The sequence below is a fragment of the Salvia splendens genome, chromosome 1, assembly GCF_004379255.2.
Source record: "Salvia splendens isolate huo1 chromosome 1, SspV2, whole genome shotgun sequence".
NCBI classification, from domain to species: domain Eukaryota; kingdom Viridiplantae; phylum Streptophyta; class Magnoliopsida; order Lamiales; family Lamiaceae; genus Salvia; species Salvia splendens.
This window is the reverse complement of record NC_056032.1, coordinates 7,553,664-7,570,014: the sequence shown is the minus strand read 5'-3', so window position 1 is coordinate 7,570,014 and position 16,351 is coordinate 7,553,664. Positions and strand designations below refer to the sequence as shown.

Sequence of the window (16,351 nt, the reverse complement as noted above, 5' to 3'; positions counted from 1 at the left end):
AGCTTCCGCCCCCTCCCAATCGTCTGCGTCGGGGCGGACGCTTTTCCTACAATAGACAGCCTGGACGGCGGCGATTCCACTATCCAATTTTTGATTTTCTAATGAACTTAAAACTTTGTCGTAAGAATCATAAATTTGATCGTGTTTGGATATCCTACAATTGGTGACTCTGGCGAAACGGAATCATATGTTGTAAATGACAATATCATTTCACGCAAACATTGCGAATAAACTCCAACCCGAATAATTATTTTTAGATGAAATTTCTTGTTGTCCGATATCCATGTTTGTTAGTCATCTTCATCAAATTTCTTCCTACTTTTTATTCGTAGTACTCTCTAGATTCGTCTAATAATAGATGTCACACTTTCCTTTTTAATTTATCCCACAAAAGATGTCACATTTCCTTTAAAAAAAGTTATCTCTCACATTAATATAAATATATTATTTTCTATTTTCACCTAACACACAAAACAACATTGCCTGAAATCCGGTGCCATTTCCAGGGGCGGACGTAGAAAATTGTTATAGTAGGGGCTATATATTTTAATTTTGTATGAGATGATAATTTTCTTGTATTTTTTGTTTTGATAGGGGCTCTTGCACTCTATTTTACACAAAATACCAACAAAATCATAATGTTATATAACTAAAATAATAATAAAAGAATAATCGGGGAGGAGAGAATAATAGATTTGGTCGGTAATGGCTAGGGGTGGCAAATCGTGCTGATTGGGTCGTTATCGGGTCAACCTGATAACGACCCAATCCAATAAGGCCTAACCCGAATCCAACCTGTTAAGGAAACTGTCAGTCCGAACACGAACCCGACTTGCTACCCTCATACCCGAACACGATCCGAATCCGACACGAACCCGTTAACGACACGATATAATTTGGGTTGACACGACACGATAACGACCCGAACCCAATATTATACGATTAAAACCTGATATTACACGATTTAACCTAATTTTAAACTTGATTTATATGATAAAAAATCATTTTGCACGATTTAATCTTGATTTACAAGAAATTTGTAAAGCATTGTTTTTTATAAATAATAAAAATAATAATATTATTTCTTAATGGGTTATCCGCACCCAACCCGAATTTTCCGGGTTCTTAACGGGTCAATCCAATAAGAACACGATCACAATAAGACTTGACCCAAACCCATTATTTTCGTGCGGATTCGTGTTGGATTAACGTGTCGGATCAAAAATTGTCAGCCCTACCTAGTAATGGCCACGCATGAATCGGTAATATCCACATTTGATTAGTTTTTGCCAAAAACATCAATGGTTGAAAATTACAAACACGATCAAAGTTGACAATTTTACGATTAAATTTTAAGTTGGTAGAAATATTCAGAATTCGGTTATAATTCCTGATATTAGGCTTATTAGCTACCAATAAGTGAATAACCATAAATATTATAGTAGTTGCAACTAATTTTAATATTAACATATGCCGTAGAAAGACTAATGAAACACGTTTTGAATATTTTAAAAATAAGCAACATGTTGCATAACTAAATACTATTCCCTCCTTCCCTTCTAAGTTGAGTTAAAACTATAGGATACAAAGACTAAGAAATTGTGTTGAAAAGTAAAAGAAAGGAATAAAGTACTTCAGGAAAGATAAAGAGAAAGTAAAACCGATGATGAAATAAAGTAAGAGTGATATGATTAGGGATGTCAATCGGGCCAACCCTATTCTAGTTGTGGGTCAATCGAGTGCGGACTAATGGGGTTGTAATTTTTTCAGGTTATAAAAGTTCGACCCTAACCCTAAAAGCTCGGGTTTTGGGCTAGCCCTACGGGTTAATCGGGTTGCTACCGATAAAATTGGCATGCATCAATCTAATAAATATTCCTTCCGCCCGCAAAATATTGACCAGGTTTGACTCGGTACTGGTTTTAAGAAATGTGAAGAAAAAATGAGTGGAAAAAGTTAGTGGAATATAGACCTCATATTTATATATTAGTTTTATAATAGAATGCGAGTGTAATGAGTTGGTGGAAAGTAGGGTCCTTTTAACCAAAAATGGAAAAAAAGCAAAATGGATAACATTTCATGGACGGACCGAAATGACAAAACTGGACAACATTTCACGGACAGATGGAGTAATAATGAAATTAGTTATATTTATAAAATGTAACCATCGGGTTTTCGGGTCTGACCTTAATGGGTTGCGGGTTAATCGGGCTAGAAATTTTCAACCCTAACACTATAAATTTGAAGGGCTCTTCGGGTCAGCCCACGAATCGCGAGCTACATTGACATCCCTAGATATGATATTTTAATTTTTATTAAAAAAAGAAAACTATTAGTTGGAACATCCTATAAACAAATATGATTCAGTTTAATTGGAAAAGAGAGAGTACTATATTTGAACATATCATCACTGTGCATCAGAAATTTGAAATAATTTATGGTGTTACAATAAGTCCAAATTCGCTGGACCCATTTAATGCTATTATTAACCATGTAGATTCTAATAACTAAGCAATTTTCTATACTATTTAATACTCCAGAAAATAAATCTATAAAATAATAAAAATGAAAATAAAACCATACGTCATAATTATCTGATTAAAAAATTTATCCAACATATTACTATTAGTAACATTATTTATCACATAAAATTTTAACTAACTATAATATTTAAATTTGTAGTAAGAATTAAAAAAAATCCAACCAACCAAACACAAAATAACTGTTAAGAAATATACAATTTAGCATTATTTTCTATCCTACATAATTTAATACAATATGGATCACATAACTTTCTTAAATTACAAAATTTGAATAAACAATTGAATAACTTGGAATAGGAGTAACTATTTTATAATATACTATAAAACTCAACCCAGGCCCAATTAGCATTATTATTTACTTTGGGCTGTTTCATTTAATCTGGGCCCAATTATGTATTTATATTCTGTGTTGTGAGGACTCAGGACTATGCATTTAATTTTGTTAAATTCATTCTTTTAGTACTAAAAATTTCTGAGATTAACTCTCTATTACACATTATAACCCAAAATGATAGTTGTATAACATAAAAAAAATCGACTCTGATTTAGGAAGGATACAAATTAATTTTTTCCATAAAAAATGTTATGAAACAGTATGGGTTTATTCAAAATTTTGAAGTTGAGCATAAAGAGCTAACGATATTACTACTACCGTATCACAAATTCACAATTATGAAAATGAGTATTTGTAAATAACCCTTGAAAATAACATTAGAATACTTTAACATAAAAAAATACATATTTGTCAACTTGAAAATATAGAAATTTGATATTGGTAGCACCATTTCAATTTAAATCCAACAAAAATATCTACTTGAAAATATAGAAAAACACAAGCAAGGTCCATAAAAAAGTCAGCATAAAAACTACCAAGAATTAGGCTGTCGACACGTAATTTCTTTGTCCATAAAAATAAAATCTTGAATAAATAATTAAAAATTTGACGACTGTGAGTGAGCACAGCAGTGAGCAACTCTTCTCCCCAAATCCCATGAAGCTACTTCCCCTCAAAATCTGGTGATTCATCGGTCACGACAAATTCATTCAATTGCATCAACATACAAGGGGGATAATTTCAGACGCACTTCGGCTTGGTAGAGATGGCGTCAATTTCCTGCATCGCCTCCTCCATTTCCGCAGCTACTTCACAATCGACTACACCCTTATTTTCCCCCTTTTCCGCCAAGCCCCATTTCGTCGGCTTCTCTTACCGCCGGTAGGTATTCTCGAGTTGTATGAGTATAGCTCAATAGTTTGTTTGTTTAAATTTGGGGCTAAGATTGGTGGCTAAATTATGTGTTCACACGGGATGAGTTAACTTAAATTGCCTAATTTTGAGCTTTCAGAAATTAGGTTAGTTAATTTAAATACTCAGTAGTTTGCTGAATATGTTACTATATTCTTATATGTGGAATGCTTCGCAATAGAAGTATAAAATTGTTTCTATGAGCTGCTTCAGGATTATGATTTTAAAGCTCTTCTACTAATTTGTGGCAATTATTTTTTAATTTTACCAAAAAGACCTATATAACAGTTTAATGATATTGTAGTTATATTTTTTGTTTTTTGTAATGATAAGTAATTGTAGTTTCCTTTGAATTGGTTGCACTATTGGAAAAGGGTGGTGAGGAGTGAGTTATCTCGATTTCAACTATTTTATACTGTTTTAAAGATCTGTTCTTCTTTCGTAGATCACACAGGGTTGGTATAAAGTGCAGTTACACTGGTTCTGGAATTAGAGAGGATTCGAACGTCGGTACTATAGATGTTGTCGCTGATGTTAAGACTGAGCGAGTATGTCATCAAGACTTATGTTGATCGTTTGTTACATGCAGCTTACTATTCGTTAGCTAATCATCACTTGTTTGGTGACCAGGTTGTAGTTTTAGGTGGCAGTGGCTTCGTGGGTTCAGCAATATGCAAAGCTGCAGTATCAAAGGGTATCGAGGTCATTAGTCTTAGCAGGTGCACGATTGTTGCTTGAATAATTTGAATAATGTTTTATCTCTCATGTGGCAGTAAAGTCCTATGGATTCTCATATAAAATTATGTTAATGGATCAGACTGAAAGTTATAGGTTCCTCTGGATGGTATCCACTGATAAATTATGAACTTTACTCGTTAACAGGTCGGGTCGACCATCTTACTCGGATGCATGGGTAGATCAGGTCACTTGGCTGACAGGCAGGTTCTTTTTTTTATTTTTTTATTTTTATTTTTTTTATGTGGCTTCGACTGATATTGAGTGCAGTTTGATCATTCAAATGTCAATTATGTGCGAGTGATAGATATAGTGATCCTTAAATGATTATGTTTTCAAAGTTTCATAATCCCTTCAAACTCTCAGTCAAGGATCATTGAATCAATAAAAAAAAGGACTTAATTAGAAGCAGAATTGAATAACAATAAATGCGACAACACAATAACAATAATCAGTGATTGTATCTCCATTTCTCCATGGAGGATTTTTTTGCCACAATACCTCTTTCTCTTCGATGCGCATATTTGTGTTTTGTTTGCATCCTAATTAAACCAAATACGGCGTAGTAACAGCTCTGACCTCTCACAACCTTCCAACTAAGCAATGAAAATGATTGTTGATTTTCAGGAGATGTTTTTTATGCAAATTGGGATGAAGTGCTTCCCGGTGCTACAACAGTTGTTTCAACACTTGGAGGTTTTGGCAGCGAGGAACAGATGCAAAGGATCAATGGCGAGGCTAATATAGTAGCAGTAAATGCTGCTAAAGAGTTTGGTGAGTATTCATGCCTTTCATATTATGTGATTTTTATCCAACTAAACACGGTAGCTTATAAAGAGACTGGTGTAATTTCTATTGTGCTTGAGTAGTTGTGTGGAATTTCTCAGTCCTTTGTATTTCAATGTGGAAGTATATTTATATTGTTTTTCCATTATGAGTGCACATTACCTATCCCTTTGCCCTTCGTAAGCAGAGCACCCCCTGGCATGAGAGTGCATTATGAAAACAATAGCCGAAAGTTTAATGTTATATGACGGGTACTGGGAACATGTCTTTGCTGAGTCGATTTCACGTTAACATCTGTGCTGTTTATTCCGAGCTGATTGCGATTGTCTGGACAATGGTAGCATACAATCTATCTTCTCTGCTTACTGAGCTAACTAAGTTCAGGACCATGCCACCGTCATCGAAGGCATGCTAATATATTAATCAACCCAAATGCTTTATCTTGACTGTATTGTGATTCATATATTATTACTTTATTCTACCATGGCCTTGATTATGCCTGTGCTGTGTCACACTGTCTGGTGGTTTAAGTTCATTCAATCAGCTTATTTGTTCATATTTATTTAGTTGTCAATATACTTATCGAGGTCTTTCTACTTTTGTTTTAGCCGAATAATGGAATTCCATTTTAATGAAGGAGATTAGATTTATTCCGGAAGAGGGAGTGACGCATAAGGGTTATGCGTCGTTATTAATGAAACGCACAACCCTTATGCGTCTTTGGTTAATGACGCACAAGGGTTATGCGTCGTTGAACGACGCATAAGGGTTATGCGTCTTACCCTAATGACGCATAACCCTTGTGCGTCACACTGGTTAGTATTCCTGCCTGTCACGCAGGTGACCTGGGTTCGATCCCCGGCAACGGCGCATTTTTTTAAGTGATTAGTATTTGATAAAAATGAGTTATTCTAAACATTTATTTTTGGCAAATACATATTACTCTTATAAAGGAATTAATTAAAGAAGTTAATTGGAATTATTTTACGAATTTGATAGACACTTCGCATAAACTTCTTTTGTTACAAACATTTCTCAAATAATTTCATTTGTATAATGACTTTGACTTGGCCAAGCTCCATTTAAAATGAAGTAGTATTAAATCAGAATAAATGGAATCTAACAATTTTTGGACTCACCGATGTTTTATCTATTTCAATGCTTAAATAGACTCACACAAGTTTTTGTGTCATATTAATGCATTTATAAGATATTTCGCATTATTTTTTTTACACGTTGTGGGAATTTTATTTAAAAGAGGGCATGCTTTTGATTTTGTTTCAATGGAATCAAACTTCATAATTTTTATTAACTTCAGAAATTAATTATAGTATTGTGGAATAAGATTAATTATGAATTTAAGTATATTTCATTTAATGGTTTTGTTATAATTATAGTTACTTTTTAAAGTTTGTGTTGATTTTAAAGTAATCGAGGGTGATAAACATAGACAATAAGAGTAATATGTATTTGCCAAAAATAAATGTTTAGAATAACTCATTTTTATCAAATACTAATCACTTAAAAAAATGCGCTGTTGCCAGGGATCGAATGGGGGTCACCCGCGTGACAGGCAGGAATACTAACCAGTGTGACGCACAAGGGTTATGCGTCATTAGAGTAAGACGCATAACCCTTATGCGTCGTTGAACGACGCATAACCCTTGTGCGTCATTAACCAAAGACGCATAAGGGTTGTGCGTTTCATTAATAACGACGCATAACCCTTGTGCGTCACTCCCCCATTCGGAATAAATCTAATCTTCTTCATTAAAATGGAATTCAATTAACATGCTTTACCAAAAAAAGAAATTTTCCTTTACTTATCCCAACAAATCCATACTAAGTCTGCTTGGGAAGTCACCTTGAGTCTGCTTGCTCGTTTTGCTTTCTCTCTTTTTTTGATGTTCTCATTTCCTAGCGAACTAAACTTAAGAAGAAGATATATCCAATCGGCATATCAGCAAGTCAAGACGTTTTCAGTTTACCTGCCATCAATATTGATCAGTTTACTTTTATCTCCACACAGGTATTCCCAAGTTCATATTGATCTCGGTTCATGATTACAATTTGCCATCCTTTCTACTATCGAACGGTTACTTCACTGGGAAAAGGAAAGCTGAATCCGAGGTTCTGTCCAAGTATCCAGCTTCAGGTACTTGAAGACTCTCCTTTATTATTTATCACATCAGTTTGGACAATACAACATTGATGGTCTATGATGGAACTTGGGCAGGCGTTGTTTTCAGACCGGGGTTCATATATGGGAAACGAAAGGTCGATGGTCTCGAGATTCCCCTGGACTTGATTGGGGAACCAGTGGAGAAACTTCTCAACGCTGTACAGAATTTTACCAGACCTTTGAACTCTCTGCCCGCCTCTGATCTTTTGTTGGCTCCCCCTGTCAGTGTAGACGACGTTGCGTTCGCGGTAGTAAATGCAGTCTCTGATGATGATTTCTTCGGCGTTTTCACCATCGAGCAAATCAAGGAAGCTGCTGCAGCAGCTAAGGTCTGAATTGTTTTTTGTAGAAACCTTGCAAGACTTGAGGTCTTGTACATTGGATCATGCAATAAACTCAACTTAAGAATGATAGCTATAATGACTGATGTATTAAGGTTTCGCTAAGAATTTAGTGATCAATCCATAGCTAGAATTTCCTGATTCATATTTAAAGTTTGATAAACACTAACTATTAATTAGGATAGACAAACCTTGCTACTCCTCACAATTTGATCTTAATTTTTTTTAAATATTTTTTGTATTTTAATCTAAACCGTTATTATATACTATCCTGTTATATGTAATCTTTCTTCATAATTTTCAATTAATGCATCTCGTATCCTGGATAATCTACAACAAGAAAACGGGTTAACACTTCAGCTATTTGTTTGTTTGGACTAAACACCGGTATTACCAAATTTACCGTACCAAAAAAGCTAATTAATTTTGTGCATACCATATTTTTTGATATGGTATGATACATGTTGGTAAGTTAACAGTATGAATCTTTGCATATCGCAATATATCAAAATTTCATACCATTCTAAATGTATATTAAATGTATAAAATTAATTAAATTAATCATTTATCAATTAATAATCAATTTGATTGTGTAGAAGTATTATCTATCTTAATACTTTGAAATCATATTCAATTATTTTCAGTATGCAATAACATCACGATATTTCATCATACCATACAAAAATTAAATACAAGAAAAGGTATGGTGTACCAGATTTAAAAAATATGATATATCACGACATTTCAACATCATGGTATTTTACTACTACACCATTACGATATACTCCATTGTAGTATGCCATTTCTGGCACAGATAGTGAATAAAATTGACATGCACACATGAGAAATAAAAGACGTGAAATGCATAAATCACGACACAATTATGGTGGCCTGTTTAAAATCTCCAATATGTTTTGAGACAAGGAAAGGGCTTAGAATAAGGCATGAAATCACCAACAATAAATGGATTGTCCCATCAACATGAGCAAGCCACTATTAAAAAAAAGTACATAGCCTTCTAGTCTTTGTGCTCCAAAGAAATATCAATCCATTCTTCCCTTGAGAATTCTCTCCGTAACTTCCGTCGGTGTGCTGTTGCAATTATACAATATTCATTCAAACATTTAAGGTTCTGATTGAAATTACTCAAAAAATGACTTGAAAGAATGTGATTTCATCAGAAAAATACTTACACGAGGTAAGCATGTCCTCCCCAGCCACTCAAACAATCACGGTCTACTGACGATATCAGAGCTTGCGAGATGGTCTCGAACAATTCCTCAGCTTCCTGAATTTTGGTATAAAATTAAATTTTAACATGTGGATTCCTTTCGTTTGTATTACACAAACTTGTGTTAAGCACCAAAGTATTCATTCTCTGATTTAAATCATTTGGTGACTAAAGCTAATTAGTCAGATATAAGCAGCATCAAGTATAGTAACAAACCATGTCAGGTTTGAACATTGATTCGCAGGCACCATAGAGTGATTCAGAGGCAGTTCCAGCGACAACAAAATCTTTGGCAAGTTCCCTGCATTCATATGGAAAGAGAAGAGTTAAAAGTAAGAAGGAAATGATAATATCCCTGGATAAGCATTACTCGAAAAGATGGAGGTCATATAGGAACACTAGTAGTAACCGAGTAAAAATATAAAAGAACTAATATTAACAACCTCTCAACGAGCATCAAAGTGGTATTTTCTTCAGAGTATACGAGAAATTGTTAAAAGATTTCCAATCTCCGTCTCATTTGAAGAAGAAACTTAGTTATTCATATATATTAAGCCTCAATTACTTCCAAAGAAATGAAATGCCTCCATATTTTCACATTGAGCTATAGTTTCTACATCACTTGCAATAAAAAGGGAAGACCCATCAAATCATAATGGCATAATAGTTAGGCCACAGTTTGAAGAAATCTCGTTAGCAAAGAAAATGGAATGATAAGAAGATGAAGAAAAGGAGTTTAGCATACTTTGCCCCAATGGAATCCATGGTGCAAATGAAGGGTTTGTCATCATCTCCCAATCCAGCAATAACAGGTTGGCAAAAGTATGGACCAAATCTGAACCAAGTAAAATACATTAGATATCCGAACCTTTTCTTGGACAAATATGCCACCTCCAAGTCCACAAATTAATAGCCGAATGAAATTTTCAAGGGTAACACATTTTCAACTACAAAACAAAATATACAACTTAAGCCATCCACACAGAAATGGTATAACTAGAGGTGGTAATGGGAGTTATCGGATTGAAGTCATTGAACTATGGAATCTAAATCAAAAGTTGTCTGCATCTACATTTACCGAAGACAGCAACATAATCTCTGAAACAGCTGTGGACAATATCAGTTCCAACCACACTAGACATAAACTCTGGAATAGTCTTATGTACCTTTTCTCGTAGAGAACTGCAGATACGAGGCTAGAAAATGTTTCAGGCTTCATGTCCCTCTCTTCCCTAAGATGATATAACTTGTGTCGGAATACAAGCCTCTGATACCTTCAAGTGGATTCAACCGAAACACAAATCAATAGGCCAGACTATGCAAAAAACATAACCATGCATATACATTATAAACATGTATAACCAAAGTACCAAGGTTATCTTCACATGCATTAAAACTAGAACCATTTTTGTTTACTGCTCTCCTCAACCAAAAATCCTGGACAGTAAGACATAAAGGGATCTCAATGCTGGCAATGAAGAGGCATGTGGGGTGTTACTACGACATTTATATTAGCAAGGCTTCTGAAATAGTGCTAAGCAATGGCTATGTGTCTTTATGTTGATATAATTTGTACAATAACCGGTAAAAGACACATGCATTGCCAAAATCATTCTTTTTTCTGCAAGGGAGCTATAGACTATAGCAAATGTTATTAGTGGAGTATAATTCTGAGCACCTCACTCTCACATATATACCATCATATTTTAAAGCCTGTGCTGAAAAGCAAAGAGCTGGAAAACAATTAAAATCCCAATAGCAAAAAAAACGCAAAGAATTATCATCCCTAACCAAAATCGATGAGCGCTGGAAAGAAATTCGTAAACTACATCAGCTTACAGAGTTTGCGCATCAGTAGCAAGGCCAGCAAGACCGATGAAGAGCTTATGGTGGATCCTGTAAATCTTCTGGAAGTCGGTGGCGATCGTCTGCAGCTGCACGCCGAGCCTCCGGTCGCTGGCGATCGCGAAGCAGTTCTTCCCCACCATCGCCACCAGGGCGCTCCCATTATACTCAAAGATCTGCAATTATTGCGGCGTAAATTCATCCAACTCAACAAATCACATACAGAAAATGGGGGCGAAGCGAATATAGGGTTGTCAACAACGCCGCTACCAAAATTCGAACACTTACCGACATAAAGATGCAGAAAATGATCAAACGGCAAAGCTTTTTTTAGCAATACTTTTTGGTTTTGTGTGTGTGTGTGTGTGTGAATTTGAGGGATTAGAGAAGAGATTTGAGCTTCATTTGGAGCGCGATTGCTTGAGAGAGGGGACACTCCGAGTCTGACAGGTTCAATCGCCCGACCCGGCTCGGAGTATTGGTTCATGTCATGGGCCATTTAAATGGGCCTAATATTTTAATTTATTTTTCGTGAAATATCCAATAAGAGAACTAACTAGAACTCTTTTTTTTTCTCAAACTCCAGAATTTATCTATTGTATATTATTATTATTATTATTATTATTATTATTATTATTATTATTATTATTATTATTATTATTATTATTATTATTATTATTATTATTATTATTATTATTATTATATTGCTTGAATACGACACCACATCATGCATCATAGTTGCATAAACAAAACAAAATGCAACGCGTGCTCTGAGTTAATTTAATGTAATTAATTAATTAATTGAGTATACAGAGTGGATTGATCCCAAGTGGATTACATGTCCTATACACGTTATACAATAATTTAATATAATTAGTAGTACCTCTTAAAACAAAATACTTCGTTAATATTTTTGGTGTATTGATAACTTTTTTTTAATTAACGCAATATTTCCAGCATCGCCCTATATATTTACTCCATCTATCTGTAAACTATATGACTTACCTTCTCCTTGAATTTTGTTTTGAAAAATACTAGTATTTCAACAAATTGTCTGATTATATAAACAACATCGATCAATACATTTAGTCATTAACATTTTAGTTTTGATTTATGCGCCACGTCAATAAATTCAGATGCGTGGTATGTTGATTTTATTATATTATTACATATTGCTGGAATACGACAACCCAATATGCATTTGATCGCTTGTCGATCACCTATTACATTTGGTGCTAGTACTATTTTCTTTCTTCAACTAACACACAAAACAATACCTCTTAAAATTTCGTATCATTATGTAAGCATATTATTTATCATGGAACGAAGAGAGTATATTATTAAATAATATAGTGGGGTCCACTTGTCACTATTTGATTGTAGTAAAAGATATAACACCAAAATTCAATGTTTTAAAAACCGGACCGGACCGGCCGGTTCGACCGGTCGGACCGCGAACCGCTAGGTAGTCCTGTCTGGTTCACCCCTTTAAACCACCACTGCATTGAACCGCCGTGAACCGGTGGAACCGGCTGGTCGGACCGGTTGGACCGTGAACCGGAACCGGTTTTCTATTTTTTTTTCAAATTTTTTTAAAATTTGTTGTTGGTAGAGGTTGAACTCATGACCTCTCTTCTAGTTAAGAAGACCTCTACCACTCCACCACATGGGCTCATTGAACAATTTGAACATTAAATATTTTTATACATTAACCATTAATTTTATCTACAAAAACCAATAATTCATTTTAATTTTATTATTCTTTAATATAATTGTTAATTATAATATATATAATTATCATCCTTTATATTTTAATGATGCTCTACTTACCACCTATATTATTATTAGTACCATATAAGATTCATTATTTACTATAAATAAATTTTTTATATTACATACTTAATTTATATACCGTAGCTATTGACATTAATGAATAGCCTTATCTAAACTAATTAATAAGTACTTAATTCGTATTTAATTATATATTATTTTATGAAATAAATTTTCTTAAATTAATATAAACATTATCTATTTTAATACATGAAATATTAAATTTTTTATTTAGACTAACTAATATTAAATATATATATCTAATTATATTTACTAAATTTTAATATTATTTATATTTATTCATCACTAGTTATCATCCTTTATATTTTAATGATGCTCTACTTACCACCTGTATATTTATATTTTTATCATCCTGTATATTTATATCCTTTATCATCCTGTATATTTATATTTTTATACATTAACCATTAATTTTATCTACAAAAACCAATAATTCATTTTAATTTTATTATTCTTTAATATAATTGTTAATTATAATATATATAATTATCATCCTTTATATTTTAATGATGCTCTACTTACCACCTATATTATTATTAGTACCATATAAGATTCATTATTTACTATAAATAAATTTTTTATATTACATACTTAATTTATATACCGTAGCTATTGACATTAATGAATAGCCTTATCTAAACTAATTAATAAGTACTTAATTCGTATTTAATTATATATTATTTTATGAAATAAATTTTCTTAAATTAATATAAACATTATCTATTTTAATACATGAAATATTAAATTTTTTATTTAGACTAACTAATATTAAATATATATATCTAATTATATTTACTAAATTTTAATACTAAATTTGTTGTTGGTAGAGGTTGAACTCATGACCTCTCTTCTAGTTAAGAAGACCTCTACCACTCCACCACATGGGCTCATTGAACAATTTGAACATTAAATATTTTTATACATTAACCATTAATTTTATCTACAAAAACCAATAATTCATTTTAATTTTATTATTCTTTAATATAATTGTTAATTATAATATATATAATTATCATCCTTTATATTTTAATGATGCTCTACTTACCACCTATATTATTATTAGTACCATATAAGATTCATTATTTACTATAAATAAATTTTTTATATTACATACTTAATTTATATACCGTAGCTATTGACATTAATGAATAGCCTTATCTAAACTAATTAATAAGTACTTAATTCGTATTTAATTATATATTATTTTATGAAATAAATTTTCTTAAATTAATATAAACATTATCTATTTTAATACATGAAATATTAAATTTTTTATTTAGACTAACTAATATTAAATATATATATCTAATTATATTTACTAAATTTTAATATTATTTATATTTATTCATCACTAGTTATCTATAAGGTTTAATGTTTTGTGATATATTATTAATTGTAAATCATTTACTAAATTTAATATATTTTTATATATTTTTGCAACAATAAAACGGTTAGACCGGTGGTTCGACCGATTGGACCGGTTGAATCGTGAACCAGTAACGTCGCCGGTTCGCTTGCCGGTCCTGTTTTTAAAACATTGCACCAAATAGTATAATGTAGCAGATGATCTCAAATGTTTAATCGCAATGATAAATAAAATATTGTAAATGGTAGTATATAAATCTGCGAAACAGACTCACAATATAATATTAAAATGCCATTTTCTGGTTGCATAAACAAAACCAAATGCAACGCGTGCAGTGTTAATTTAATGTAATCAATTAATTAATTGAGTATACAGAGTGGATTGATCACAAGTGGATTACATGTCCTATACAGTTATATAATAATTTAATATAATTACCTCTTAAAACAAAAGACTGCTTTAATATTTTGGTGTATCGATAACCTTTTTTTAATAAACGCAATATTTCCGGCATCGCCCTATATATTAACTTACCTTCTCCTTGAATTTTGTTTTGAAAAGTACTAGTATTTTAACAAATTGTCTGATTATATAAACAACATCGATCAATACATTTAGTCATTAACGTTTTAGTTTTTATTTATGTATCACGTCAATAAATTCAGACACGTGTTATGCCAAATTTTTTCACAATGGAACAATTGAGAATATTTTCAGTCATGATATAATCAACCTTTTTAAAAAATTGCAGGATTGATAAAAGATCGACAAAATTTGACAGTTTTCTAGCCATTTGTATTACTCCCTCCGTCCCTTAAGAATATGCACTCTTTCATTTTTAGTCCGTCCCACAAGAATATGCATTTTCCAATTTTGGAAACTCTTTTCTCTCTAATGAAGTGAGACTCATTCCCCACTAAAAATACTTTAATTACTTTTTCTCTCTACCTCTTTCTTACTTTATCAATTTTGCATTAAAACTCGTGACAAACCCAAAGTGCATATTATTTGGGGACGGATAGAATATTACTTATTTAGCACTCCCTCCATCCCACAATATGCATTTTTAGTTGGGTATAGATTTTAGTGCACAATTGATAAAGTAAGAGAAAGGTAGAAAGAAAAAGTAATTAAAGTATTATTAGTGTAGAATAGGTCCCACCTCATTAGAGGATGAGTTTCCAAATTTAAAAAATACATACTATCATGGGGTGGAGGGAGTATTATTTATTATAATTAAAATAATAATTATTATTATTACTACATATTGTTGGAATATGCACCACATTATGCATTTGATCGCCCGTAGAGATCACCTATTACATGCATTTGGTGCTAGTACTATTTTCTCTCTCTACTTAACACATAAAACAACGTCTTCTAAAATTTCATGCCATTATCTAAGCATAGCATCATCTATCATGGAACAAAGAGAGTATATTATAAAATGATATAGTGGGGTTCACTCGTCACAATAGTGTGTGTAGTAAAAGATGTAGTAGAATCACAATACTATAATATACTTAGTAAAATGCCAAAAATGCCATTTTCTGGTTGCATAAACAAACTAGTGACGGAAAGATGACAAGGAAGAAATGCTCTTTGTTTTTTTCTGCACGTTTCTCGAGGAAAATGGATATACATGGGAAGGAAATGGCTAAAATGAGGAAAAATAAAAATAAAATAAAATAAAATAAAATAAAATAAAATAAAAATAAAAATAAAAAGTTAAAGACGCATGACGCTTATGCGTCTTTAAAAAAAATAAAGAAAAAAAATAAAAAATTTAACGACGCATGTTACTCATGCGTCTCTATGAAAGACGCATCTCCGTCATGCGTTTCATTAAAAGGAGACGCATGAGGGTCATGCGTCTCTCCCAAAGGCGGAATAAAAAAAAATCCAGTACACTTGAGAATGTTAAGTGTAGTATAGAAAAAAAAAAAGAAAAAACCCCTTTAGTAAAAATGAATGGAAGCTACATCATTTATTATATGGTATGTTCGAATTTTTGACCATTTTGACACTAGTATTACCACTCAATTTCAACACTATTATTACATGGTCTATTTGACTTTCTAGTTTCACGGCAGTACCAATTTTGGAAGGAACGGTTCTGCATTCGAGCTAATTAGTTATTAGGCTATCAACTACGTTGTCTCTATACCGTCCCTTAACTACTATTTGACCACTATTTGAGGACCCCACTGTCCTTTTTTCCTACA

The 16,351-nt window shown here is 32.4% G+C and overlaps 2 protein-coding genes across 2 annotated transcripts; one reads left to right on the top strand and one right to left on the bottom strand.

Moving 5' to 3' along the window:
* Nucleotides 1–3,483: 3,483 nt before the first annotated feature.
* LOC121795049 (uncharacterized protein At1g32220, chloroplastic-like) lies at nt 3,484–7,978 on the top strand. Its single transcript, XM_042193483.1, has 7 exons — nt 3,484–3,759; nt 4,235–4,337; nt 4,420–4,508; nt 4,672–4,727; nt 5,152–5,298; nt 7,340–7,465; nt 7,547–7,978. Exons 1-7 carry the CDS (start codon nt 3,644–3,646, stop codon nt 7,825–7,827), a joined length of 918 nt encoding a protein of 305 aa, XP_042049417.1. The 5' UTR covers nt 3,484–3,643; the 3' UTR covers nt 7,828–7,978.
* A 696-nt stretch (nt 7,979–8,674) lies between these two features.
* LOC121795037 (proteasome subunit beta type-3-A-like) lies at nt 8,675–11,365 on the bottom strand. Its single transcript, XM_042193473.1, has 7 exons — nt 11,198–11,365; nt 10,904–11,085; nt 10,231–10,338; nt 9,810–9,899; nt 9,281–9,365; nt 9,027–9,121; nt 8,675–8,925 (listed from the first exon to the last, which is right to left on the bottom strand). The coding sequence occupies exons 1-7, from the start codon at nt 11,201–11,203 to the stop codon at nt 8,877–8,879; spliced, it is 615 nt and encodes a 204-aa protein (XP_042049407.1). The 5' UTR covers nt 11,204–11,365; the 3' UTR covers nt 8,675–8,876.
* Between the last annotated feature and the right edge of the window lie 4,986 nt (nt 11,366–16,351).

What these genes read in the sequence shown, in the direction of transcription:
- LOC121795049 (XM_042193483.1), top strand. Translation starts at nt 3,644, where the DNA reads ATGGCGTCAATTTCCTGCATCGCCTCCTCCATTTCCGCAGCTACTTCA. An exon ending in AAATGCTGCTAAAGAGTTTG is followed by an intron (nt 5,299 to 7,339) that starts GTGAGTATTCAT and finishes ATCTCCACACAG; the next exon opens with GTATTCCCAAGTTCATATTG. An exon ending in GTCCAAGTATCCAGCTTCAG is followed by an intron (nt 7,466 to 7,546) that starts GTACTTGAAGAC and finishes GAACTTGGGCAG; the next exon opens with GCGTTGTTTTCAGACCGGGG.
- LOC121795037 (XM_042193473.1), bottom strand. An exon ending in ATGGATTCCATTGGGGCAAA is followed by an intron (nt 9,366 to 9,809) that starts GTATGCTAAACT and finishes ATATGAATGCAG; the next exon opens with GGAACTTGCCAAAGATTTTG. An exon ending in CAATGTTCAAACCTGACATG is followed by an intron (nt 9,122 to 9,280) that starts GTTTGTTACTAT and finishes ACCAAAATTCAG; the next exon opens with GAAGCTGAGGAATTGTTCGA.